Source organism: Lissotriton helveticus, chromosome 4_1, assembly GCF_964261635.1.
Source record: "Lissotriton helveticus chromosome 4_1, aLisHel1.1, whole genome shotgun sequence".
Lineage (NCBI taxonomy): Eukaryota > Metazoa > Chordata > Amphibia > Caudata > Salamandridae > Lissotriton > Lissotriton helveticus.
In genome coordinates, this window is record NC_136063.1 from 1,933,087,296 (window position 1) to 1,933,113,871 (window position 26,576).

Sequence of the window (26,576 nt, forward strand, 5' to 3'; positions counted from 1 at the left end):
CAACGCCACTCAGCCGCGCAACGCCACTCAGCCGCGCAACGCCACTCACACGCGCAACGCCACTCACACGCGCAACGCCACTCACACGCGCAACGCCACTCACACGCGCAACGCCACTCACACGCGCAACGCCACTCACACGCGCAACGCCACTCACACGCGCAACGCCACTCAGCCACGCAACGCCACTCAGCCACGCAACGCCACTCAGCCACGCAACGCCACTCAGCCACGCAACGCCACTCAGCCACGCAACGCCACTCAGCCACGCAACGCCACTCAGCCACGCAACGCCACTCAGCCACGCAACGCCACTCAGCCACGCAACGCCACTCAGCCACGCAACGCCACTCAGCCACGCAACGCCACTCACACACGCCACTCACACACGCAACGCCACTCACACACGCCAGCCACGCAACGCCACTCACACACGCCACTCACACACGCAACGCCACTCACACACGCAACGCCACGCACACACAGACCGAAAACAATAATTACATTAACATCAATAAAAGGAAATGCATAAACAAAAGTATAAGAACTCACAAAGGCACTTTTTCATAATATGCAAATAAAATTGTCATTACCTGTCGATCGTAGCAGCTCATTCCCTGAAATGTAGAAAATATAAAAAAAAACACAAAAAAGAGAACATACACAGTGCATACATAATACTTTTAACTACAACAAGCAACAAACAAAATAAATGAATAGCGGCGAAACAAGTCACATACGGGTACAAATGACACAAGCAAAAGCTAAGTCAGAGGAAAAATAAACATCACAGTGCCACCTCAGGCGAAACGAAACTACTGAAACTACATACCAGGAAGACACTAGCAAAGATTACTCAATGCATCCCGAAGAATCAACTTAAACACGAGCCAACATTCGCATAAAGATCAAGAAAAATTCAAAACCCATTTTTCAAACATATATCTTTTAGAACAGTACTAAAGGATATTGTAACTCAAAACTCGATAATACACAAGGCGCAATACAAATAAAACACTCATACATCCTAATAAAACATTATTAATACGTATATACACACACGTATTAATACATTCAAATTGATGTACTATTCATCCGGAGAATGGGACGGATTAAAAACAGTAGTCAACAGTTACACAAAAAAACGGACGCAAACAACAATAGCACTTCTTCACACGGAATTCCATCTAATATAAAGAAAATATGACGGAAAAAAAAAATCGGAAACAGTCAAATTTTTCTGAGGGAAATAAACAAGAACGATTCATCCGGAAAATGGGACGCATTGAATACAATAGTCGACAGTTACACAAAAAGAGATACGCATAACACAATAGCATTTATCCAGACGGAATTAGTTCGAATATAAGAAACATATTACGAACATAGAAATATTCAGTCACAAAAAGCTAACGCTAACCTCACCCTCAACACCTCACCCACCCTCACCCTCAGTCAGCCTGAACATCACTCAACCTCAACTCCTCACTCACCCTCAACACCTCACTCACCCTCAACACCTGACTCACCATCACTCACACTCATCCTCACTCACACTCAACACCTCACCCTCACTGACACTCACTCACACTCAATCACTCTCACCCTCACTCACCCGCAACGCCTCGCCCTCAACGCCTCACCCTCAAATCCTCACTCACCCTCACTCTCACTCATCCTCAATCACCCTCAACACCACACACTCACTCACCCTCACTCACCCTCAACACCTCACCCTCACTCACTCACCCTCAACTCCTCACTCACCCTCACTCTCACTCATCCTCACTCAACCACCCTCAACTTCACTCACCCTCAACGCCTCACCCAACACCTCACCTTCACTCACCATCAACATCTCACCCTCACTCACCCACAAACATCAGCCTCAACACCTCACCCTCAAAACCTCAACCTCAACACCTCACCCTCAACACCTCACCCTCACTCACTCTCACTCACCCTCACTCACACTCACTCACACTCAGTCACCCTCACTCACACTCAGTCACCCTCACTCACACTCAGTCACCCTCACTCACCCTCACTCACCCTCAAACCCTCACTCACCCTCACTCATCCTCACTCACCCTCAACACCTCACCCTCACCCTCACCCACCCTCAACCCCTCACCCTAACTCACAATAACACTCCCTCACCCTCACCCTCACTCACTCTCACTCTCACTCACCCTCAACACCTCACTCACCATCAACACCTCACTCACACTAAACTCCTCACTCACCCCCACCCTCACTCACCCTCAACACCTCACCCTCACACAGTGCAATAGGTCTCACAGGATTTTTAGTTACAGCTTTTACAATTGTTTATTGCTTTTTTGATTTGTAATTGTTTAGCATTGGCAAAAAAAAAAAAAAATGCAAAAGATTTACAACAAAAAACACAAACAATTCTAAATGCACTAACTCTAATGCTGCGAGACCTATTGCATTTCAAATGCTTGTTTTAAGGATGTGAACCCGCCAGTCCCATGTTTCAATATACTAGCACCATCCCGCAGCAGCACCTACTCAGCATTCGTCTCTGGATGTTATGTCCACTCCAAATAAATAGCTTAGAATTTGATGCCCATTATGACACCCACATAGTCGTGCAGAATTGATACATGCAGCATAGCAAGCCAAAGAAATGTCAATCTCCACTATTATAGTACCATAAAGAGTCTATAAAGTTATTTACGCCACCCTAGTCTGCTTTTGTGATAGCTGTAATCATTTTTATATCATTCGAAAAGCAACAACCTAGGCAACTACTATCTGGAACACAATAATAATAAAATAAAAGAATAATTGGCTAAGGCTGACTATAAAACTTGAATTTTTTATTAAGCAGTTACAAATTTAGCAAATCATTAGCATAACACAATCTTAAAGGTTAAAATTTCACACAACACATTGTTTGTTTTTAAAAAAAGGATATTATACATAAACAAATGAAGACACAAATTAAAATATGTTTATCTATAGTAGATCAGTGGCGAAAATTGAGTCTCTACGCGCGTTTCGGCGGCCAGCGCCTTCTTCCTGGAGTAGCCACACAATTTCTATAAAGTGAAAATATATATAGATTACATCTTTGTAAAATCGCACAATGACATAATTACACAGTTTTTATAAAACAATTTTTTAACATCAAGACTTTTAGTTTTAACAGCCAGTTATTCCAGTTAATTCAGTTTCTAGTTTAAAAATTATGGAACAATATTGATTTCCATTGTTCATTGTTCATTTTTATCCTTGTAATTTCCTTACATGATCTGTCTCAGTCCAAAAAGACACATGTCTTAAAAGGAGATTAAAAGATAGGGTATAAAGGTACTTGGAAGTGAGAGGCATATTATGGCGATATTTGTAGGTCTGCCATTTCAATGGTTATGGAGGGTTCAATGATGATCAGTCAATTTATAGCAGCTAAAGGATGAGCGAGAAAAGAGGATCTTTTAAGGACTCGCTCATTGTGATATTTGATGAGAAAACAGATACATAATAAAACCAATATTTTTGATTTTTAACGCGAACTCCGGCTTTTAGTATTTTCCGTTACAGCTATCTAGAAGTTTCCTGATATCATAATATACATGTCCATGCTACTTACTATGAAGATCTGTTTTGAGCACTGGTTGAGTCGATTTTCTATTTCTTATATGATTCTTTTTAGAACAAGTATTGCAGGAGCTTAGGTAAAAGAGATCATATTTAGTCTTTATTCTAGATTCGGACGTTTGACACATGTCTTTTTTAATCGTTTTTTTACCTGGTTACTAAGAGGATAATTGACTGATCATCATTGAACCCTCCATAACCATTGAAATGGCAGACCTACAAATATCGCCATAATATGCCTTTCACTTCCAAGTACCTTTATACCCTATCTTTTAATCTCCTTTTAAGACGTGTCTTTTTGGACTGAGACAGATCATGTAAGGAAATGACAAGGATAAAAATGAACAATGAACAATGGAAATCAATATTGTTCCATAATTTTTAAACTAGAAACTGAATTAACTGGACTAACTGGCTGTTAAAACTAAAAGTCTTGATGTTAAAAAATTGTTTTATAAAAACTGTGTAATTATGTCATTGTGCGATTTTACAAAGATGTAATCTATATATATTTTCACTTTATAGAAATTGTGTGGCTACTCCAGGAAGAAGGCGCTGGCCGCCGAAACGCGCGTAGAGACTAAATTTTCGCCACTGATCTACTATAGATAAACATATTTTAATTTGTGTCTTTATTTGTTTATGTATAATATCCTTTTTTTAAAAACAAACAATGTGTTGTGTGAAATTTTAACCTTTAAGATTGTGTTATGCTAATGATTTGCTAAATTTGTAACTGCTTAATAAAAAATTCAAGTTTTATAGTCAGCCTTGGCCAATTATTCTTTTATTTTATTATTATTGTGTTCCAGATAGTAGTTGCCTAGGTTGTTGCTTTTCGAATGTACTAATTTCCCTGACCTAGGAATTATAAGATCCATATACTCAGGGGGTCCTTGCTAAATACACGTCAATCATTTTTATATCAACAATTCACCTCATTGCCCTCTCAACTACAATACTCCTCCTCAACACAACACCCTTTTGACTCAGATTGGGCTGAATAGTGCCCGCATGGCAGGCTCCTTTTCTGGATACTGTCCCTGTTAGTCCCTGCATGACACTTTCAATATATGCACTGATAAGGTTTATATGCTGTCCCCTTAGCCATTTAGCATCAATGAAAATGGTTATGGTCAAGACTAAGAATAGCTCTACAGCTTAATGCCTCAGTTTTCAAAATTAGTCTGAAACTTAGAGCACCTGATAATGCCAGACACTGCTTTAAATGAGTTATAAATGTGTGTTCCTCTACTAAAAACCTCTGTCCAATTGCATGTCAAACCCAATACTACTGGTATGTTTGCTGTTGTCATCAGTCATAGCTATGAACCACACTGCTATTTTACTGTTTCATTGTTCTTTGCTGCTAATTGTTTATTTTACTATTTGTTTGCGAAAGGAAACATGCCAAAAGAAATGCAATAAATGAATGGATTAAAGGTTATGCAAATCTCAAGGATTAACAGTGCAGGAGTTGAGCAGGAACCAGTTATGCAAGCGAAGGCTCACATTAGGGAGCCTTTGGGTTTAGTTAATGAAGCCCTTAAAAGAAGAGGTGCGAATAGAAAACAAAGTAGGAAACCACACAACAGCTCACACTTTGTCGAAAATAGTGACATTTTGGCTGACAAATAACCGAATATGTGGTAACAACTGCCTTTCATCAGAAGGCATCTAAACATATGTAGTAAGGGCAAGGCAAATACTTTCTCCCACTCTAACAGCGACTAAGGACATTAAGGTATACATTTTCTGAGAATCAAATGCCATTTAAAGTGCTACTATAGCTTGTGGCAGAAAAATATCTGAAGCGAGTCAGATAAGGGTTAATCTGAACTAGTGGTCGAGTGGTACTTTACCTATCGAAAGATGATGCATCGCGAACACTTTACTACATTGACCAGAGTCCTTAGGGGCGACACCGCCGGTGTGTGAGTAGTGTGCGACCCCACCCCCATTTGTAACTTTAAAGCTCCCTTGAGCAGCGGGCTGACGAGCCTGGGATCCCGCACCTACGCGCCTGAGTGGTACTATACCTGGCAGATATTGCCAGCCATCGGCAACCCCAGTACACGGCCTATCCCTGCTGATGAGGGGTAATACCCCGAAACACGTGTCCAGGGATGGCGAAGACAGCGAAGATAGCAGAAGATCGAAAGATGATGCATCGCGAACACTTTACTACATTGACCAGAGTCCTTAGGGGCGACACCGCCGGTGTGTGAGTAGTGTGCGACCCGACCCCCATTTCTACTACATTACTTGACATCAGTCAGTAGCAAAGGAATACAGCTTCTCAAAATAGTGGTGAGCAAGCTACATAGTGATTAGAAGTCCACATATCTAATATAGGCGTATAGAAACACATGACATCAGTAAGGTAAACCCTCTAGAAGGTATTTGCAGGAGGTGTTCTGACAACGAGGGGTCTCAATTAGAAGTAAAGCAAGTAGCATATCTCATTGTCCTATACAGTGCACCAGGGGCCCAATTCCCCTCCCACGCTAGTACTTCAGTGCCCCACCAAGGTCCGCATGTAGCATCACCCCCATTCAACTCTCCGGTACACCGTTCAGCCATCCATCCTCATGGAGAGTGTAAGCGTGCAGTCACAATGTGCTATGTTATGGGAACAGGCCCTGCCACCCTCTGTGGGCTTGACCCAGTGTGTGTCCGCAAGTGGCATTTTAACGGGGCCCATATATCACTAGGTCTGTACGCCACAGGCAGTAACTCTGCATAAGTCGCGAGTTGCTCTTGACAGTAAATTAGATCATCAATCCACACCTTGAACCTCTGCCCCATCTACATGCCACTCTTCTCTTAGCCAGCAATAGCGCCATAGCTACAAATTTGCGGTGCCCCGCCTATAGCGGTTCCACATACCCCAACAGAGCAAGCACTGGTGAAGGTTCCACGTGGATATTTATCATTTTGGACAGTTCAGTAAAAACTTGCATTCAGTAAGCCTGTACCCCAGCACATTCCCATGCAAGGTGTAAGAAGTCGGCTGCTGGGGCATGGCATCTGTCACATGTGTCCGAGTCCCTTAGTTTGTATCTATGCATGCGAGCCGGTGTGTGATATATAACCTATGAGGGAACTTATAGTGAATCATCCTAAGCCTACTACTCGCCGAAATCCGTTCAGTCTGTTGCAAGCAGAATTCCCACTGCCTGTCCGTCAGGTCTGTGCCCAATACATGGTCCCATCTAGTTCTCGCTAGCGCAACAGGCTCCTCCCTCTGCATATGCACCGTCCTATATATCACTGACACCAAACTTTTAGCGTTTGCGCCCTGGAGTATCAACTGTAGTGGTGCAAGGGCTTAGGGCTCGTTAGGAAAATTTAGGGTAACAGAGCGAAGCCCCTTTCTGAGGCGAATGTACAGGAAGGCGTCAAGAGGTGTCTGCTGTGTTCCCTGAAATATGTGCTCCAATGTGCGAAATTTTCCCTCATGATATAAATCCCCCCAATTCCTAACCTGTGTGCGTTCCAAAAACTTATGAAAAAGAGCCTCCTGGAGGAGGGGCATGGCTCGGTGGTACACTAGCGGCAGAAGCGGCGAGTAGAGCATAGGCGCATCCAGCATCTTGCCTATTTGTGACCAAGCAGTAATCGTGCAGGACACTGTTGTTGGTGCCTTATCTCTACTAGGGAGTGGGACATACAATGCACCGTCAATAGGAACCGGCAGAGCAAGCCAGTGCTCCGCCGCCACCTGCGGCATATACCGTGGCTGATGCACCCAGAAAAAGGGATAATGCGCTTGCGCGCTGTAATAATATAATTAAAAATTGGGAATGCCAAACCCCCCCTGAGAGTACGGCCTAGTGACAACATTCCACTGGAGCCTCGGGTTCTTGCCCCCCCACACCAATCGCGTCAGTATGGACCGCAACTGTTTAAAAAAATAAGCTCCTGGATGAAACTGGATATTTAAAAATAGGTAAAGTAATTGGGGTAATATTACCATCTTAATCAGCGATGCCTTACCCGCCATGGACAGGGGGAGAGTGATCCAACGTGATATGCTATCCAAGATGCGGACCATAGCGGTCCCGTAATGAAGGCGCATCAATTCGTCCCTATCTCTCGTTATACGGATCCCTAGATATTTCAGCTCATCTTCGCACCATGCTATCGGGTAGTCCAATGGGAACCGTCGCAGCGGTAAGGGGAAAAAGGCAAGACGTGCTCCAATTTATTTGAACACCGAAAGTCTTCCAAAAATAATAAATTCCCTGAGAACGGGGTTCATATTTTGCTGCGGATCGCGAATATAGAGCGTGATATCATCAGCGTATAGGGATATCAAAATCTGCCTCATATTGCACCTCAGTGCTCTGTCCCTATGGTGTTGTCGTAACTTCGCCGCTAGCAGCTCCACCACTATCGCAAAAAGTAACGGCGATAGGGGGCAGCCCTGTCTCGTGCCTCTTGTGAACGAAAACCCCTGAGACACTTTACCATTAATGGTTACCTTAGCCACCGCTGAACAGTATAATAATTTTATCCATGAGAGAAAAATAGGAGGAAATCCCATACGGGACATCACACCAAACACATAATCCCATTCGATAGAGTCGAAAGCTTTTGTAGCATCCAAAAAAATTAGACGCCAAAGGTAGTTCCGATGAGACATTATTCATGACCGTAAAAAAGGGTCTTAAATTGTGAGATGTCACCCTACCAGGCATGAAGCACGACTGGTCGGGCAGAATTAAGTTTTCCATAAGGAGACTAAGACGTGTGGCAATGAGTTTAGCAAGTATTTTCACATCACAGTTGAGCAATGACAGGGGCCAATACGAATCACAATGCTCTGGTGGCTTTCCCGGTTTTAGAAGGGAGGTGTTGAGGGCCTCTCTCATAGAGGGGGGAGGTGTCCCACTTCCAACGCATCTTCATATACTTCCCGCAGTATTGAGGCCATCAGGTCTATGTACGTTTTGTAAAACTCAATCGGGATGCCATCTGTCCCTGTGGCCTTCCCAGATTGCATATGCATAATCGCCTCCCTCACCTCATCCAATTCAAACGGGGTGCTCAAAAATTGCCGCTGTGTGTCACTCAACCACCCCAGGGATACATCTCCCAAGTACTCTTCTAAATCGAGCCTGTCCGTCCTTGTGGTAGTATATAATTTAGTATAATGTGCTGTGAAGGCATTCAGTATGTTTGTAGTCTCCCTATACATCAACCCATCCAACCCTTACAGTTCTAGCACCACATTAGAGCCCCGTGCTCGTCTAATTGTTTCAGCCAGTGCCTTACCTGGTCTCTCCCCTTCGCCATAACGGCGGGCTATCCAGTACCGCCCTCGAAACCGTGATTCTCTACTCGCCGCCTCTGTATATTCCGTAAGTTTCTCCCTAATCTTTGATTGAATAACCTTATCTGGTTGGAGAGCAAGTGACGCTTCCAGCGATTTGAGTTCAGTCTCGAGCATGTGTAGAGTGTTCAAAATGTCTTTAAGCACACCAGCCCCCTTCGCTATGCAAAATCCCCACAACATTATCAACAGAATCCTTGTTTCGCGCAAAGAAGTCCTGCACCTCCTCCCTGAGCTCTTCCTGGAACACAGTATCAAGCAACACAGTAGGTTGCAATCTCCAGCTATTCCGTGGTGGACCAAAATACGCCGAGCACAAGGTAAGCCTCACAGGCGCATGGTCGGAGTAAGTTCTGGCCAGGTCTTGCACCCTTGCGACCGCGGGGCATAGCCCCACAGAAAGGAAGATATAATCTAGTCGCGCCCACGATGCTGCCTGCGCAGTGAAATGGGTACCCTCCCGGACATTGGGATGTAAATGTTTCCAGGCGTCTATTACATTGTACTCCGTGAGTGTGGTATGTAACACCGGACGGGCCTTGGTATAATGATGGGGGGCAGGATGCGACCTATCAACATCCGGGTTTTGTGTAATGTTAAAGTCACCACCACCCCAAGTCACCACCCCATATTATATGATTGGACCCAATGTCCAATCATATAATGCTAAAGGCTGCTGTGGCCGAGACTGACATCGGCGCCTCGCTGCTGGTCGCGCTGGTCGCGCGCTTTGCATTGCTTCATTAGCTTTTTAAAAAATCCCGTTTTTGGATTTACTTTAATATTTACTTTTCTGTATCCCTTGTTATTAATCCACGCTTTTGGCCCTTACCTGCACCTTAAATTGTTGAAACACCACCGCAGTTCGGCGGGTCCGGGTTCCCGGGAGGTGTGGCTGTCAGCGCCATCTTGCCTTGGGGAAGGGAAGCGTGAGCGCCATCTTTGAGCGTCCAGGTCACCTGGGACGCCGAGACGACGCTACTTAATGCTCGCTACTAGAGCGCAGCGGTAACGCGCAGCGGGCGCGCCTTCCCTGCGCCTGAGTCGTGCCAGAGTCCTGCCCGTCTGCGCTCGTCAGCGTCTCGGAGGCGTGCGGGGCGGGACTCTGGCAATTCGGCTCATCTGTTATCAGGGGCGCTCCACTGCTTTGGAGGTGCATGTTATTTGCTACCTTCTGGGATGTTTACCTACAGTGCGGATGCTTTGCTAGCTCTGCGGTCTCGTCCTTTGGGGTGTAAATATCTTTTTCCCGGAGGTCGGCTTCTGGGAAGAGGTTGTCCGGTGTGTGGCTGGCGCCCAATGGCCTCGCCAACACCTGCTCGCTCATTTCCCAGGAAGCAACTTCACTGTGCTCTATTGAACACCAGATCCCTGCCCCGCCACTCTCAGGACATCTGGAGCCTTCTTGCAGACTCCAAGTTATCATGTCAATTCTTAACTGAGACTTGGCTGGGGGCAGGCTCCGAACCGGATATTGCCGGTGCTCTTCCCTCGAATTATACCATCTTAAGGAAAGACAGAATCGGGGGCAGAGGAGGAGGGGTGGCCCTAATAGTGGATAAGGCTTTGGGGTGCTCCTCTTTCCCGGTGGAGAACATCGCAGGATGTGAAGCGTTAGGCTTTTCACTTAGTCTTTCTGCTTCTCAGACATGCACGGGGCTTCTCGTTTATAGACCACCGGGGCCCATTGGTTGCTTTTTCGAAGATTTGCAGGCGGCCCTCTCTGTACCCTGCATGCGGTCAGCTCACTGTATGTTGTTGGGCGATCTAAACTTACATATGGATTCGATATTGGATGCTGACGCTTCCAAGCTGCGGGATATTACTGCACTGTTGGGCCTTGCCTCTTTTATTGATAGTCCTACCCATGTCAAAGGCCACACGTTAGATTTAATTTTTTCTACGGTGCCGTTAGAGGTGCCCTTACCGATCCCAAATCTCTGGTCTGATCATTTTATAATACATTTTGCCATCGCATATGAGGTTAGGACCAGCCATAGAATTCAGAAGGATGTGTTTCATCAGTCCAGAGCGTTTCATCGAGTGACAGCAGATATGCTATCGGACGCCCTTTGCCAACACCCGTGTAAATTTATAGGGAACCTTGAGGCAGATCTGATTTTGTTTCAGGAATGGCTGCAAGCAAGATTTGAGGAGCTAGCTCCAGGGAAGTTAACTAGAATAGCCCCCTGTCATGATTCTGCCCCTTGGTTTACCTCTACATTGCGGGTAATGCGCCAAGACTGCAAAAGGGCGGAAAGACTCTGGCGTCGTAAATACGACCCTGTGGAGAAATTAAAATACCGTGATGCCATAAAACAGTACCACAAATACATCTCCGAAGATAAAAAGGAATATCTGGAGCATAGAATAGACCGAGCGGACAACACGAGTAGGGAACTTTTTAGGATTGTTAAAGAGTTTGTTGATCCTGCCGCTGGTGCCCTCTCACACTCTCATACAGAAGAGTGGATAGGACAGCTGGCTGACTTTTTTGTCACAAAAATTAAAGCCATTCAGGATTCTTTCCTCCCCGTGGATTCTGCCACGGAAGCGGACGTTTTAGGCCGTACACTGACCCTGGAACTCTCCCTAGAGGCAAAGCCCAGACCCATACTATCGGTCTTTCCACCGATGTCCTGTGGAACGTCGATGGAGCTACTGTCTCGGCTCCAATCTGGCTCACCCCTGGACGCCTGTCCTGCGAGGTGTTTGGGCAGGGTGGCATCGGCAGTAAACAGCTTGCTGAACCCCCTGCTCAATCTGTCTTTGAGCTCGGGAGTGGTGCCCAGAGAATGGAAACACGCACTTTTCTGCCGCTGATCAAAAAACCTCTGTTAGATCCTTTGCTGCTGGCTAACTACAGACCGATCTCCCTCCTCCCTGCTCTGGCGAAGGTGGTTGAGAAGCATGTTCAGTATACACTGACCACCTTTATTGAGAATAACAACGTTCTCCATGACTCTCAATCGGGTTTCCGTGCTAATTATAGCACGGAGACAGCCCTTGTGGAAGTGACCGACGCCATCAGGGAGACGCTCGATCGAGGGGGAAAGGCGATGTTGGTTATGTTGGACTTGTCTGCGGCTTTCGACACCGTCCCTCACGAGGGTCTCCTTTTAAGACTCAGGGAGATCGGATTGCGGGGGACGGTGTTGGATTGGTTTCAATCCTTTTTATCGGGCCGCAGACAGGTGATCTGGGCTCCACCGTTCTCCGCGGAAATGCCATCGCTAGAGGTTGGGGTTCCTCAAGGGTCCATCTTGAGCCCCACCATTTTTAACATCTATATGGCCCCTCTGGCGATGGTAGCGGAGGCTTATGGGGCCCGGGTCATCTCATACGCTGATGACACCCAGCTCTTGTTCACGTGCAGCAAAGGTGAGGTCTTTGACGGCGGCAGGATCAAAGACTGTCTGAGTGCAGTCTTTGCGTGGTTTCGGCAGCACAGCCTGAAATGCAACTCGGATAAGTCCGAGTTGCTTTTCTTTGGTTGTGCTCCCGATCCGAGCTGGAAGTCGTGGTGGCCCCAGGACATGTTCCCTCCCGAACAGTCATCCTCCCAAGTGAAAAATCTGGGAGTGGTATTTGATGAAGACCTATCTTTCCGACCCCATATTGCAGGACTAGCAGGGAAATGCTTTGGCATTCTTAAAATGCTGAGGAAATTCCTTCCACTGCTTTCCCTGCAATATCGTAAGACTGTAGTCCAGGCGCTAGTCGGGTCACGGCTAGATTATGCAAACGCGCTTTTTGCAGGTCTGCCTAAGTATCTTCTGGCTAGACTGCAGATTGTCCAAAATTCGGAGGCTAGAGCCATTTTTGGCCTACCAAGGAGAGCCAGCGCTTCTCTGCTTTTAAACAGGTTTCACTGGCTACCTATTTCTAAAAGAATTAGGTTTAAAATTCTCACGCTGGCGTTTAAAGCCCTTCACTCGGTTGGCCCAAACTACATCAAAAAGCGTATTGCTTTCTATGCGCCACGGAGGTTGCTGCGGTCAGCCGATTTGGCTAAAGTGGAGGTGCCCACTGTCAAACGAGTTCGGATGGGAGGACGGTCCTTCCAATATATGGCAGCGTGCCTTTGGAATGAACTCCCTCTCTCCCTCCGCAAAGCCAACAGCCTTCTAGCTTTTAGGAAAGGGCTGAAGACCATACTCTTTTCCGTGTAATCAACGTGACGGTAGCGTCTCTGTCTTTGTGTTGTCTGGACTTCAGGCCCCCTTTGCCAAAGCGCCGGGACACCCCCTGGGGTAGCCGTGCGCTCTAAAAGTACGGCCTTAACATAACATAACATAACATAACATGTCTACAATTTGGACCCATAACTCTGTATAGAACTGGGGGTCGTCTATATTCGGTCCGTAACAAGAGGCCAGAGTGACCGAGTCGGGCCATAGTCTCCCCCAGACCATACAATATCTCCCCTGTGTATCACATCTCGCCCCTGCCTATGTGAACGGCGAACACTTTTTTATCAGAATCGCTGTGCCTCTCGCATACGAGGAGTAGGAAGAGAATACCCTGTGTGCAGCACATCTACTAGCAAACGTGTTGTTGAGTTGTTGGCTGAAGTGCGTCTCCTGCAAGAATGCCACATGGATCTGATGCCTGTCCAGAAAAGATGACACTTGGAGCTTCTTTCGCGGATCCCCCAGCCCCCTCACATTCCACGTAATAATATTCAGCTCACTTACAACCGCAGAATGCATGGACCCAAGCGGTTAACATCCCTGTAATTCTCCTTACCCTGGCGGTGCCCAGTCCTTACTCGCGTCGCCCAGACAATGTCAATAATTATGCTACGTGCAGACTTGTTCCACCACAAATCCAATCTGTAACTACCTTTGAAGCATAGACAGGCAGAAAGCATGACGTTCACGTGTACCTCCCCGAAGAACCCCACCACCCAACCCCAAACGTGCACCCAAACAGCCAAACTCTGTGCCCTCCCACCCCCCACCCACTGAAGCAACCCAAACTTGCCAGAATCCAGAGCCCACCCCCCTTCCGCACCCCCGTCAACAACAACCACCCTGTCAACACCTCTACACCAACTATACAATGAACCATTGTGGGGGATTACCCATTGGGGTACATAACCAGACAGTCGCGCAGTCGCTCCACTCCCCGCAAGCCTCCCCGTGATGGTGCGGTAGGCCGGGGCTTGGGGGAGCGGAGCCTGGGATTTAATAACTTACATGTAAATGAGTCAATTGGAAAGGCCTCACCTCCCGTTAGACAGTTCAGGCCATGTGATACGCTAGTCCATCAGTATCCAACCTATAATTTCTAAATTCAGCCCGGAAAAGCCAGTATTCCATATGTTCATCGTCTACGTCACGATCCCGTCGCTGCTGTGCCTCCTGGCCACCTCCTCCCTTGTTCGCACGCTTCACCGATCGGAGAAAATCTTCCACTTGTTGCGGATTTGTGAAAAAGCTCTGTTTCCCTTGATGTGTCACTCTGAGTTTCGCAGGGTACAGGAGTGCGTAGTCAATTTGTGCAGTCCGTAATTTCCTCTTTACGTCCATGAATTTGCACCTCTCCTCCTGCACCATAGGTAGGTAGGTAGGTAAGTATACTTGTAAAGCGCACTGTTACTCCATCTCGGAGTGTCCTGGCGATGTATACCGCTGGGGTACCCGTCCTGGCTTTCCCTGTGAGATGGTCCCTTCTGGGCACCTCCAAGGTGAAGCCAGGCATCCCCGGCGTTGATGGGGCCGTAGTGGAGATTAAGCAAGCTATTGCCCAGAGTTGCAGAGTGGGACCCATGGTTAGCGTAGGCACCTCGGCCAGAATTATCAAGTCCGCGGACATTGACCCAAGACCCTGCCGCTTCGGGAATTGAACCCTGGTCCCGGGCTGATCTCTGCTTCAAGGTCTGCCGCTTCTAACCAGTGAGCCACACTTCTCCATAGGTGTAAAGTCTGGATATATGGAAAAGGTGTTCCCATCATAGGTCAGCGTCTGTTTGTTTCTTGCTGCCCTGAGGGCCACATACCTATCTCGATAATTCAGTAATCTTGCGATAATGGGACACGGCGGGGCTCCAGGCGCTGGCCTCGGCCCGAGTGATCTGTGCGCTCTTTCTATGATGAACTACGAAGAGAAGGCATCCTGGCCAATAGCCGCCAACAGCAGCTTCTCACTATATTCCTCCATACGAGCAGTGTCCGTCGACTCCGGAATCCCTATTACGCGGATGTTATTGCGCCGATTGCGCGCTTCCAAGTCTTCATTCTTGGCTGCTATTGTGCGCAGGATTTTATCCATTCTTGTGAGCTGTGTCCTATGCTGAGCAGTGACGTCATCGGTCTCCGATATTCGACGTTCCGTCTCTTTGATGCGATCTTCGTGTCCATCCAGCTTGACGGATCTCCTGCAGAATATTGTTTATGTCCGACGTCTGAGCGTTAGTGTTTCCGCTTGTTTGCACCACAGTCTCCTGCTCCTGATCCTCTTGCGCCTGCTTAGTTCCTCTTTTCCCCGTATCAAAGGTCAATTTAGGCTGCTTAGCGTCAAGATGGCCCATGATTAAAAAAAAAAAAAAACGTGGGGGCCCTTGGGTAGGTACTTCAGATATTTCCAAGCTGGTTTGTCTGACCCGAGTTGTGTGGTAACACTGCACTTCAGCCTGTATTCTTCCTCGCAGCTCTTATGCAGGTATGTGACACATCACTTACTCCCTTCTGCAGCGTGGTAAGTGCTATCACTGGTCTCCGGGCCCCTGTGGGCAACATCGCAGCTCCCTGCCCAAGTCTGTTCCGGAACTCACAGCCCGCAACGGGGGTAGAGGAGGGAGTCTTAACGACCATCGAATGTCTCCAGGTTCTGTAGCACCACCACCACAGGCCACAGTCGCTAACAGGGGGGGAGATTTGCACTTGCTGCCCCGCACTATCCAGCGCCGCAAATACGCCCTAAGCAGTCTCCAGAGGCACCAGTATTAGTCCCACCTGTAGTGTGGCCTGCGGCACCACTCTCAGGGCGTCTCGCCTCCCAATCTTCGGATCGGTCTCCCCAGCCAGTGCCACGCGGATGGGGACGGTTAAAGGGTGAGGGGGGGTCCGTCTCCTGGACTGCTCCAACTATGGCGCACTTTGCAGCGCGAGCTCCTTCAACCCAGAACCCAGGGCACCTTGCTCACTGCTGTTAAACCTCAGGTCGTGCAAGCAACTTGTCGTAATCTCAGTGCCGATTGCACCCCCTGCCGCGCATGGATCTCGGCATCTCGGTGTAATCCCCGGCGGCGGCCCTTCAGCGTACCAACAATATCTGTCTCCCGGCCGCGGTCTTGTAACATGGGTTTCAGTCTTCCGTAGTACCCCCGGGGGCGTTCCCCCACCACTGCCTACCTCCCGGTGCAGTCTTGTGCCGCCGCAAGTTGAGCGCCGCTCTCTGGCACCAAGCTCCAGACGTCCGTGATCTCAGGAACGGGCAGCCTATCAGCCGCGTGTTAAGCCACGGTGTTTCCTGGACTCGGCAGCCGGCTCTCAACTCTTCTCCGTTCCAGTGCCCATCACGGTCTTAGTTGCTGATGCGCAACTCGCAGCCTGCAGATTTACTGTTGCTCCTCTCTTTGTACCGGATGGTTAGGGAGGAATTACCAATCATCCTCCAATGTTCAAGCGTATTTTAATGGACATTTACACAGGATAATTGAAGGATATGAATCCCAGGAAGCAGGAGCAGCACAGAAGTGCGGCCATACTGCTCGCGCGCTCTCTAGCACCCCCCTAAAATTACCCTTTCTGCCCCAAAACTCATACAAACCCTAAAATGACCCTTGCCACTGGAAAACCCATACCCTCCCTAAACACTAAAATTACCCTTGCCACCTCAAAACCCCTACCCACTATAACCCTAAAATTACCCTTGCCACCCCAAAACCCCTAACCACCTTCAACCCTAAAATTACCCTTCCCACCCCAAAACCCATACCCACCCTAAACCCTGAAATTACACTTTCCACCCCAAAACCCATACAAACCCTAAGATTACCCTTGTCACTGGAAAACCCATACCCACCCTAAACCTTAAAATGACCCTTGCCACCCCAAAACCCTACCCACCTTCAACCCTAAAATTACCCTTACCACCCTAAAACCCAGACCCGCTCTAAACCCTAAAATTATCCTTGCCATATCAAAACCCATAAAACCCTAACATTACCCTTGCCACCCAAAAACCCATACCCACCCTAAACCCTAAAACTACCCTTGCCACCATAAAACTCATACCAACCCTAAACCCTAAAACTACCCTTGCCACCCACAACCCATACCCACTCTAAACCTTGCAATTATCCTTGCCATCTCAAAACCCATAAAACCCTAAAATTACCCTGGCACCCAAAACCCCATACCCACCCTAAACCCTAAAACTACCCTTGCCACCAACAACCCATACCCACCCTAAACCCAAAAAAACAAACCCATACTTACCTAATACTTAAATTTGAAACGTATATCCCTTTACGATTGATATTGATATTGATATTGATATTGAGATGTATTTATAAAGCGCTCGTTCGCCCGGGGGCTTCATGGCGCTATAGACAGGGACACAACGCATCAGTCACAGGAAGCAAAAAGGTACTCATCAAAACGCTTGAGAAAAGAGCCATGTTTTGAGGGAGTGTCTGAAACTAAGGATGTTTCCGCACATTTTAAGGTGAAGAGGAAGGGAATTCCAGAAGGCAGCTGCAAGGTGGTCAAAGCAGCTGCCTCCAAGACGCTTCCTTTTATAAGTGGGGACAGTCAGAAGATGTTTGTGCATGGAGCGAAGATTCCTAGGGGGGTCATATTATTTAAACAGATCTCTGATGAATAGAGGGCCTGTTTGTTGTAAGGACTTAAATAAAATACAACCAGTCTTAAAAGCCACCCGTTGCTCAACAGGCAGCCAATGTAGTTGTTTTAGGCCCAGTCTGACAGACTGCCTCTTAGGTAGATTCAGAATGAGTCTGGCTGCCTGATTCTGAATCAACTGGAGGTGCTTTAACTCGCCGATCGGGAGCCCAAGATAGAGACTGTTGGAAAAATCCAATCTGGACAGAACCAGGGAGATAACAATCTGTGTGAGCGCCTCCAAAGAGAAGAAACGCGCAATTTTCTTAATTTTCTTCAGCTGAAATAGACTGGAGGACACCACTGCGCTGACCTGCCTTTTCAGAGACAGATCTTCGCTAAGGAAGATTCCAAGGCTCTTAACTGAAGATGATTTAGATGGGGGGGCTCCCATGCTGGACGGCCAAAAGCCAGGGTTCCAGCTGAGTACACTCTGCCCAGGCAAGACCAACTCAGTCTTGCCTGGGTTGAGCTTCAGGTGATTGCAGCTCATCCAACTCAGGATGTGAGACATGGTGTTTTGAAACACTACCACTGAGTCCTCGGTGTTTAAAGGAAAGATGAGCTGCAAATCATCTGCGTAATTGAAGATGGTAACTCTGGTATCCCTGAGGGAGTACAGCAGGGGGCGTAGGTAAAGATTAAAAAGCAAAGGTGACAGGGAGGAGCCCTGAGGGACTCCACAGGTGGTAGGGATAGTGGGGGCCGTAAAGGGGCCCAGTCTCACGGATTGGATGCGGCCAGTAATAAATGAGCGAATCCAGCTCAACGCAGGACCCCTAAGGCCGGCCTGTTCGACACGGTTGACCAAGATGGTATAGTCAACCGTGTCGAACGCCGCTGATAGGTCTAATAATACCAGCGCCTGATGGATCCCCTTGTCTGCATTCCGCCTCAAAGTATTCTGAACTGAGACGATGACTGCTTCAGTGGAATGAAGAGGACGGAAGCCAGCCTGGTTAGGCGCAAGGAACTGTGATTCTTCCAAGAATTGGGACATGCTATCACAAACATGAGCCTCCAATATCTTGGCACAGTACGGCAGCAGGGAAATGGGCCTATAATTGAGAGGATCCGATGGATTAGCCCCAGCTTTTTTCAGCAAAGGGATGAGAAGGGCTTTTTTAAAACTGGCAGGGACCAAACCCTGTGAGAGGGAACCATTCATCATGAAAAGAATGCTCTCAGGGATAGCAGCTCCCACTTCCCGCAGGATGTAGGGAGGGCAGACATCATCAGGAGAGCCAGATTTTACTTTAAAAAGAAGTTTGGATAGGCAGGCAGCATCAATGGGGGGGAAAGATTCCAGGGTAGAGGGATTGTGAAAGATGTCCGGGGAAGGAGGGGATAAGGTGGTAAGAATACTTTGCTTTATGGTGCAAATCTTATTCAGAAAGAAGGTATTAAGGGTATTACAGAGATCCTGAGTAGGAGCCACAACTGGGGAAGTTCTGTCACTGCCACAAAGACCCTCCACGATGTTGAATAAATCTCTGGATTTATTGCGTGAATGAAGAATTTGCTCAGAGAAATAGTCCGTTTTGTGCTTCTGAATAAGTTTCTGATACTCCTTCCGTGCCCTACAATAATCAGCCTTGTCAGATTCTAAATAGGCCGACCGCCACTTACGTTCCCTTTGACGAACTTGCAGCTTTGCGGCTTTAAGATGAGGTGTAAACCATCTATGAGCGTCATGAGTACGGGAACGGGGGAAATTGGAACATGGAGCATGGGCATTGGCAGCCTGAGATAGCCAGCTGGAGAAGGCTTCTTCATACCCATCAATATCCTGATCGAACGGGGGGAGGGATGAAGTTAAGGTATCAATAAAGGCAGGGGGGTCAGCGTGCTTCCAGAGTCTGACTTTCCCTCCTTGCTGAGGCGGCTGTTTCCTATTCTCAGTGAAGGTGATGGAAAAATCGATCAGAAAGTGGTCCGACCAAATACATGGAGTGATGGAGTTAATGGTGAGAGGGATGTCCTGCGACCAAATCTGGTCGAGGCTGTGTCCTTTTTTATGGGTGGGGAGATGAATCTGCTGGATGAGATTCATATCCGAAAGGGTTTCTTTCAATGCGGCTGCCTGCCCCACCGGCTCAGCAGCGTCCAGCCAGAGATTAAAATCACCCAGCAGCACAATTTTCTTATAGCTGATTATCAGGGGAGCCAAAGATTCTGCTAAAAGTGCAGCGAATGTGGGCATGCTCTGGGGGGGGCGATAGATGAGGACCATAAGTAAGGATCCGCTTTGAGTGTCCATCCTAAAAATCATGTTGTCCGATCCTACAAGATCGATACGATTCATGCCTTTACAACAAAATGTGTTGTAAAGGCATGCATTGTAAAGGCATATGCGTGGTAAAAATGTGCATTGTGATGGTCATGTGGGTGTAAGAGTGCGTGCATGTGTGTGTGACAGGCTGTATGGGTCTGTGATTAGGTGGGTGAGTGGCGATATGGGTTTGTGAGTGGGTATGTGAATGGTTGTGTCGGTATGTAAGTGAGTGTGTGAGTAGGTGTGTGAAAGGTGTGTGTGTCTGTGAGTGGTTTTGTGGGTCTGTGAGTGGGTGAGTGAGTGGTTGTGTTGGTAAGAGGGTGCGTGAATGAGTGTGTAAGTAGGTGGGTGTGTGGATATGAGAGAGTGCATGTTCTTTTTAAATTGGGGTCTGAATCCATGGATCCATCTGAATCCGGGAGGATCCAGGGATACTCGGACAGTGAAAAAATCCAAATAAAAGGGTTTTGGACAGTTTCTTGCCCATGAGGGTTCCCTCACAGACCCCTCCATTAGTCATATGGGGTCAGGGTACTCTACAGCACTGCTGCTGACACGTGGATTCTCGAATCCGTGGAGGCCCCACGTCCCTAAATATACAAATTTGGATTTCAGTTAATATCTCAAAAACTACTTACAGATTTACACGAAATAACAATAAAGTGTTCTTTCTGGACCAAGAGCTACCTTTCTGTCAAATTTGGTGTAATTCCGTCCAGGCAGTAGTCATGTCTAGAATTTCTATGGAAATTAACATGGGGAAAACACTTTTTCTGCCCCCCCCTTTTTCTCGGCCCCCGCTTAACGGATTGCCACAAAACTTTCCATGCACAACTAGAATTACTGGGGTGCTATTTTTGGGGAATCTTTTGTGAAGATTCGCCAAACAGTGGCAAAGATATAGGCAAGTCAAAAAACACGTTTCCTATGTATACATCGTCCTAGCTATAACTACCTACTGGCATCTGCCAGTAGGATAAGAATGGTGGGTGGATATATATCATATAACATTATAACGCAAGTAGGTAAAATTATTTTTTATAGGATGAATAAATCACTTGGGTTCTTCATTCATAATCATTTTTACAGGAAAAGACTATGGAGTAAAAGGGTGTCAAATTGGAGCTAACAAGCAGGGATTAGCTATTTTCCCTCATTTACACTATTATTTTTTTGTATAAAGGTTTTATTAGGCAGGATCTAAGCTCGAGACTTCAATGCCCTGACACATTTTGGCATACACACAAAAGAAACAAATTATTGCTTCTTAAGTAATTAAGTGACAGATAGTCCTCAGTGTACAATGCTTTCCAATTTTCGTTTGATAATGAAATAATGTCATGGAGTTTTACACCACACAAACAATTTCAATGTCACCACTTTAATTTCAGTCTGTTCTAGAATGTCAACCAAAATGTTTTAAGATATTTTTATTTCTTTTATTTTTAGAGTTTTATATAGCGCGGACATGACCCTTGGATATCAGAGCACTTAACAGTTACATTTGGAACATTTGTGATACAATGCGAATAACTATATAATTCAGTTTCAATAAAAGGAGTAGCATTACTATATACAAATTCCTGTACATTACATGGTTTTCTTATCATTTTCAACAAAAATTACATCATTACTATATATAATCTTCCCATGTATGTCATTCTTATTCGTTTTAGTAAATGTAATATTATTTATTTACACATGATTCTGATGTGCTTTCTGTGGAGTCTACAACATGAGCGGTTCCTGATTGACGTTTGTGTATTAGTCTTATAGATTAAAGAGTCGTCTGGCCCTATGGCAGGAACTTGCTCATTAGGAAGCTCTTCACTTCCTTCTTGAATGTTGCTATGTTTGGAATTTTTTTAATACTTGGAGGGAGGGAGTGCCAGATTCTGGGGGCTGCTCCGGAGAAAGCTCTGTCGTATGTCTTCTTCTTCCGAAAGATGGGTGGTTTCAGCTCCTGGCTGGTCTGCTTCCCCCTGAAAGCTCTATTTTCTGAGCAAGGTACCTTGGAGTTCTGTGGTGGAGTGCTTTGTGTGTAGTGCATGCCATTTTAAATTGAATTCTGGCTTCGTATGGTAACCAGTTTAATGCTTTCAGGTGAGGGGAGATATGGTCGCATTTTCTGGAACCAGTAATGAGTCTTGCTGCCGCATTTAGACATGCTTTTAGAAGGGCTGTTGAGATTTTTGGGAGACCTGCTAGAGGTGTACATCCATATTCAATCCTAGAGATAACTAAGGACTATATTGCTAGTTTGAAGTCCGCCGTAGAGATGAGAGGTTTAATTTTTCGAATATAGTTAAGGTGAAACCGGGCACTTTTTGTCAGTGATTTGATGCGTGTTTTCATGTCTAGGTTCTTATCAAGCGAGATACCCAATGATTTTGCGGATGCTACTAGTGTTGCGGTGCAGTTTAGTGCTGTGATCAGTTTGGTCCATTCTTTCACTTCTGTGGGTTTATTCGGTGGTGATATTAATATGAATTCCGTTTTTTGTACATTTAGTTTCAGATGATTACTAGTTAGCCAGTGTAATGATATTTTTAAGACCTTGTTCATTTTCTTTATGTCTTCCAGTGACGATATCTTAATGTAAATCAGAGTCATCATCAGCGTACATGTTAAAAGATATCCATGCGTCTCGGAGAATTTCTGTGAGGGGTTCGACATATAAATTGAATAGTGATGGGGATAGTGTTGATCCTTGAGGGACTCCAATTGAGTTTGGCCATGACAGGGAGAGTGTCTGATTGATTAGGAATCTTTGAGTTCTGTTCTGGAGGAAGAATTCAAACCATTTCAGAACACTTCCGGATAGACCCATCCTGTCTCAAAGCCTGGCTAGCAATTTTTCATGGTTTACCGTGTCAAAGGCAGACCACAGGTCCAGAAGTACTAGTAGGCAAGTTTGATTGTGGTCCAGGGCCTGCAGTGCATCATCTACTATGTGTAGGATTGCTGATTCCGTACTATGGCCAGGTCTAAATCCAGATTGACAGTCGTCCAGCAGCTTGAAATTGGTGATGTGGTTGCTCAGTTGATTTTGTACACATTTCTCGATTAGTTTGGTAAGTATAGGAATATTAGTTACTGGGCGAAAGTTATTTGGCTCTGCCATGTCCGCTGTAGGTTTTTTGATGATGGGGAGGACTTGACCTGTTTTTAGGCAGTCTAGTAGTATTCCTTGCGAAAGTGAGGCATTTATTATTTTTGTCTCTACAGGAATGACAATGTGATTGATTCCTTTTAGGCATTTAGAGGGGAGGAGATCATTGTAGTGGTTGTTAGGTTTGATATCCGAAAGAGTTTTGTCAATGGTATTCTGGTCATATAGCTTGAAAGTTGCCCATTGTGCATTGATTTTCAGTCTATCATGATCGTTTGTCAAGGATTCCTTGCTTTGTTTAGGTAATTGACTATGAAGGTTGTCAGCTGCTAACCTGAGCTCTTTTTCTAGCTGGTTGGCCTTGTCCGTGAAGAATGTAGAAAATTCTTCGCAGCTCAGTTGAGTTTTAGTAGTTTCTTGTGCAGATTTGGCCTATTTATTTGACTGTTGCTTAAATAGTTCGAATAGTTTCGAAGATAGAAATTATGTTAAAGCTCTTCCTTTCAGACAAGCAGTGTCTGGGTCTGCATTATAGCAAAAATCAATATAAATAAGATGCATACAGATTCTAAATGTGTCCCACTACCTGGAATGGGGCAACTTTTTTTATTGACATACAAGATTTCTTCAGACTAAATGTAAACCGGGTTTATAGTCTCTTACTTCTCGTTGGACTGTAAAGGTCTCAAGTAGGTTCCAAGAAGTGACTGTAGCTCTTTTGCATAATCACGTTCAGTCTCCAAGAGATTCTGCATAACCTGAAAAAATATGAAATCATAAACAGATCAAATATAATTTTATAATAAGAAAAATCAACATACAGTCACTTTAAATTGTACTAAAAGTGCCTTCATAGCAAGTACTAATTCAAAACTATGGAAGATTTCTGTAGACAGATTCACACAAACAATATATGTCTAATGTAGTAAACAGAAGCATTGCTTTGGCAGGTTTATTGACTCTAATAATTATCAAGCAATGTTATTCTGGCATACAAAGTTCCTGGACTCAGCCAATACTGATCAATAGCACATTGTTACTCTTGCCTCACAAGCTGTAATGTTTAATCTCTGAAAGAGAATGGACAGAAAAATATAAATTCTTCATGTTCATGTTTAGATGAGTGGGCAGAACACAATAAAATATATGTTCATTCTCTTTAATTTAAGTTGCTTTTTGGACCTGTGATGTTGTTAACTGAAATCGCCTTCAAGTTGCTACACAGAATACTCTTCTCCTGCAGAACAGTGAGCAAGTCAATGAGATTATTTTGGAAAACTGCAAAAGGAATTGTGTTCATTTTAGTTTGTGGAGGATTATAAATACAATGTCTGCTTCAGTCACATTCTTGAATGGATGGTGCCTCCGAGGGTGGAAATCCTGAATGAAAATGTTGTGCAGGACTGCCCTACTAAACTTGCCTACTAGTAGTAGAGTCAATACAGTTAAGTTTTGTTAAATTCTGCACTTTAGATGTACGATTCTTTCATTTAGTGCCTCACATTTTGTGACTCATTGCAAGTTGTAAATTGCAAGGCGCTAAATGAAAAGTACAACAGTGTCATTACACTGTTTTGCGATTCCCAATGGGGTCGCAAATTGCGAGGCTCATTAATATTAAAGAGCCTCTCGCAATTTGCAAGCCCATAGGGAATGTTAGCCCTCCCAGAGATGGTGGCCTGCAGGGCTCAGCAGACAAGCTATTTAATAAAGCAGCCTTTTATTTTTTTTAAATGCTGTATTTTCATTAAAGGAAAACGGGATGCATTTACAAAAAGAAAAAATGAAACGTTTTCGTTGAATTTTTTAAGGGCAGGCAGTGGTCCTTGGGACCACTGCTTGCCCGTAAAAAATAATTTTTTGAGACAGTCACAAAGTATAAGGGGTCCCGGGTGTGGCGACCGGATATTTTGTTCCATTTCCTGAGTGATGGTGACTGTGGTCTACTAATATCTTAGTATAGTGGATAGATCCCTATTTGTAGCCTATTCTTAGGGTTTGCCTATTGACTTTAACATGATTCAGTGCTCCTTTCATTGTCTTTGGGCCTGAAAACTTACATTAGGAGAGAGATGCTTTATTCCGGACTCAATATTACCTATTGGTAGGGCTTGCCTATGCGCTTTGACAGAGCCGTACGTCTCTTTCATCTTTTTCGGGCATGCAAGGCCCAAACGAGAGAGACTCCATTTTCCTTTTCGTCTCGGTTGTCTGAGGCGCTTGTAGGTCAAGAGTGATGTTTTAATTATGAGCTGTTGTTCGCTGGAGAGGAACCGGTCAGAGCTGGCCCTTATCGGAAGAAGGTAGACAGGGCTCGAGTTCGAGACGCAACAACAGGTGGCCACTGTGGGAGCGTCGAGAGCTCGGGCCTGGTACAGAAGTCTGGTGGGCGGCAGGTTACTGTCTGGAAATTTCCACGAACGAAGGGATCTCTATATTATCGAAATGCAGCAAGGTAGAGGAGGCAGACGATCCTTGGAAGAGAGACGAGACAGATGATTCTTAGCCACACTGATGATCTTTTGGAAAGGCCGGAGTTATATCAATCGGTCTGTTAGAGTAGTTGGAGTTAGTTTGTGGCCAATATCGGCATAAATAGAATGGAGAAGTTAGTCGACGGGTGGTTCTCAGAATAGTGGAACTTATATCAGCGGAGTGAAGCTTGGAGGTGAAGACAGTTCGCGGGAGAAAGAGGAGAAGTCAGTGCAGATTGGACGGTGCAGAGCTGAGAGATAGAGACGAAGACCAGAGAAGGGTTCCAGTGCTTTGAAGGGGTGACGGAGGTGGAGGTGCATAGCGGTGCAGACGTGTATCCGTGAGTGCAGAACAGAGTCTGAGATGAGCCAAGGCACGAATGAGAGAGGGACCCAGACGACAGCCAGAGTCGGACCACGTAATTATAAGGTGAAGTCTGTCCTGCTATTATAGTGCGTAAATACATGCTAATTCTTTCTTTTCTTTTCAGGTTGTGCTTAAAATTATTAGGTGCTAGTATGAATGCAATGTTTATTCTTACTGTTTAATAAAGGGACCCCAGTTCTTAAAGAACGCATTTGAGTATTATTGCTATAATAAAGTTAACCTTTCTTCGAGCCAGATGCTGATGAATGGAAGGATGAGGACATTCCCTTCCACCAAGGTAGCTGTAGACGGGAGGGGGAGTTAGCTGAGTTGAGTTGAATCTGATTGGCCCGTTAATGACAAGCCGTGGTATACTTTGAAAGATGCCGCTCAGAGACTGAAAGAGGAGGTGATGAAAACTGCGATTTTTCTAGGTACGACTGATGCACTGATGAATGGTTTGTTGACTTCTTCGGTGCGGAATAGGATTACTTGTTCCGTCCCTGTTGCTTACAAGCAAGTTATGATGAC

The 26,576-nt window shown here is 45.8% G+C and overlaps 1 protein-coding gene across 3 annotated transcripts in view; it reads right to left on the reverse strand.

The window, feature by feature from the left end:
• The window catches only part of ARHGEF6 (Rac/Cdc42 guanine nucleotide exchange factor 6), a 1,071,863-nt gene that overhangs the window by 477,691 nt on the left and 567,596 nt on the right, over nucleotides 1–26,576 (reverse strand). For all 3 annotated transcript variants that reach the window (XM_078688613.1, XM_078688614.1, XM_078688615.1), the window contains one exon: nucleotides 23,868–23,962. In XM_078688613.1, coding sequence (XP_078544739.1) covers nucleotides 23,868–23,962 — 95 coding nt within the window. The remainder of the gene's footprint in view (nucleotides 1–23,867; nucleotides 23,963–26,576) is intronic.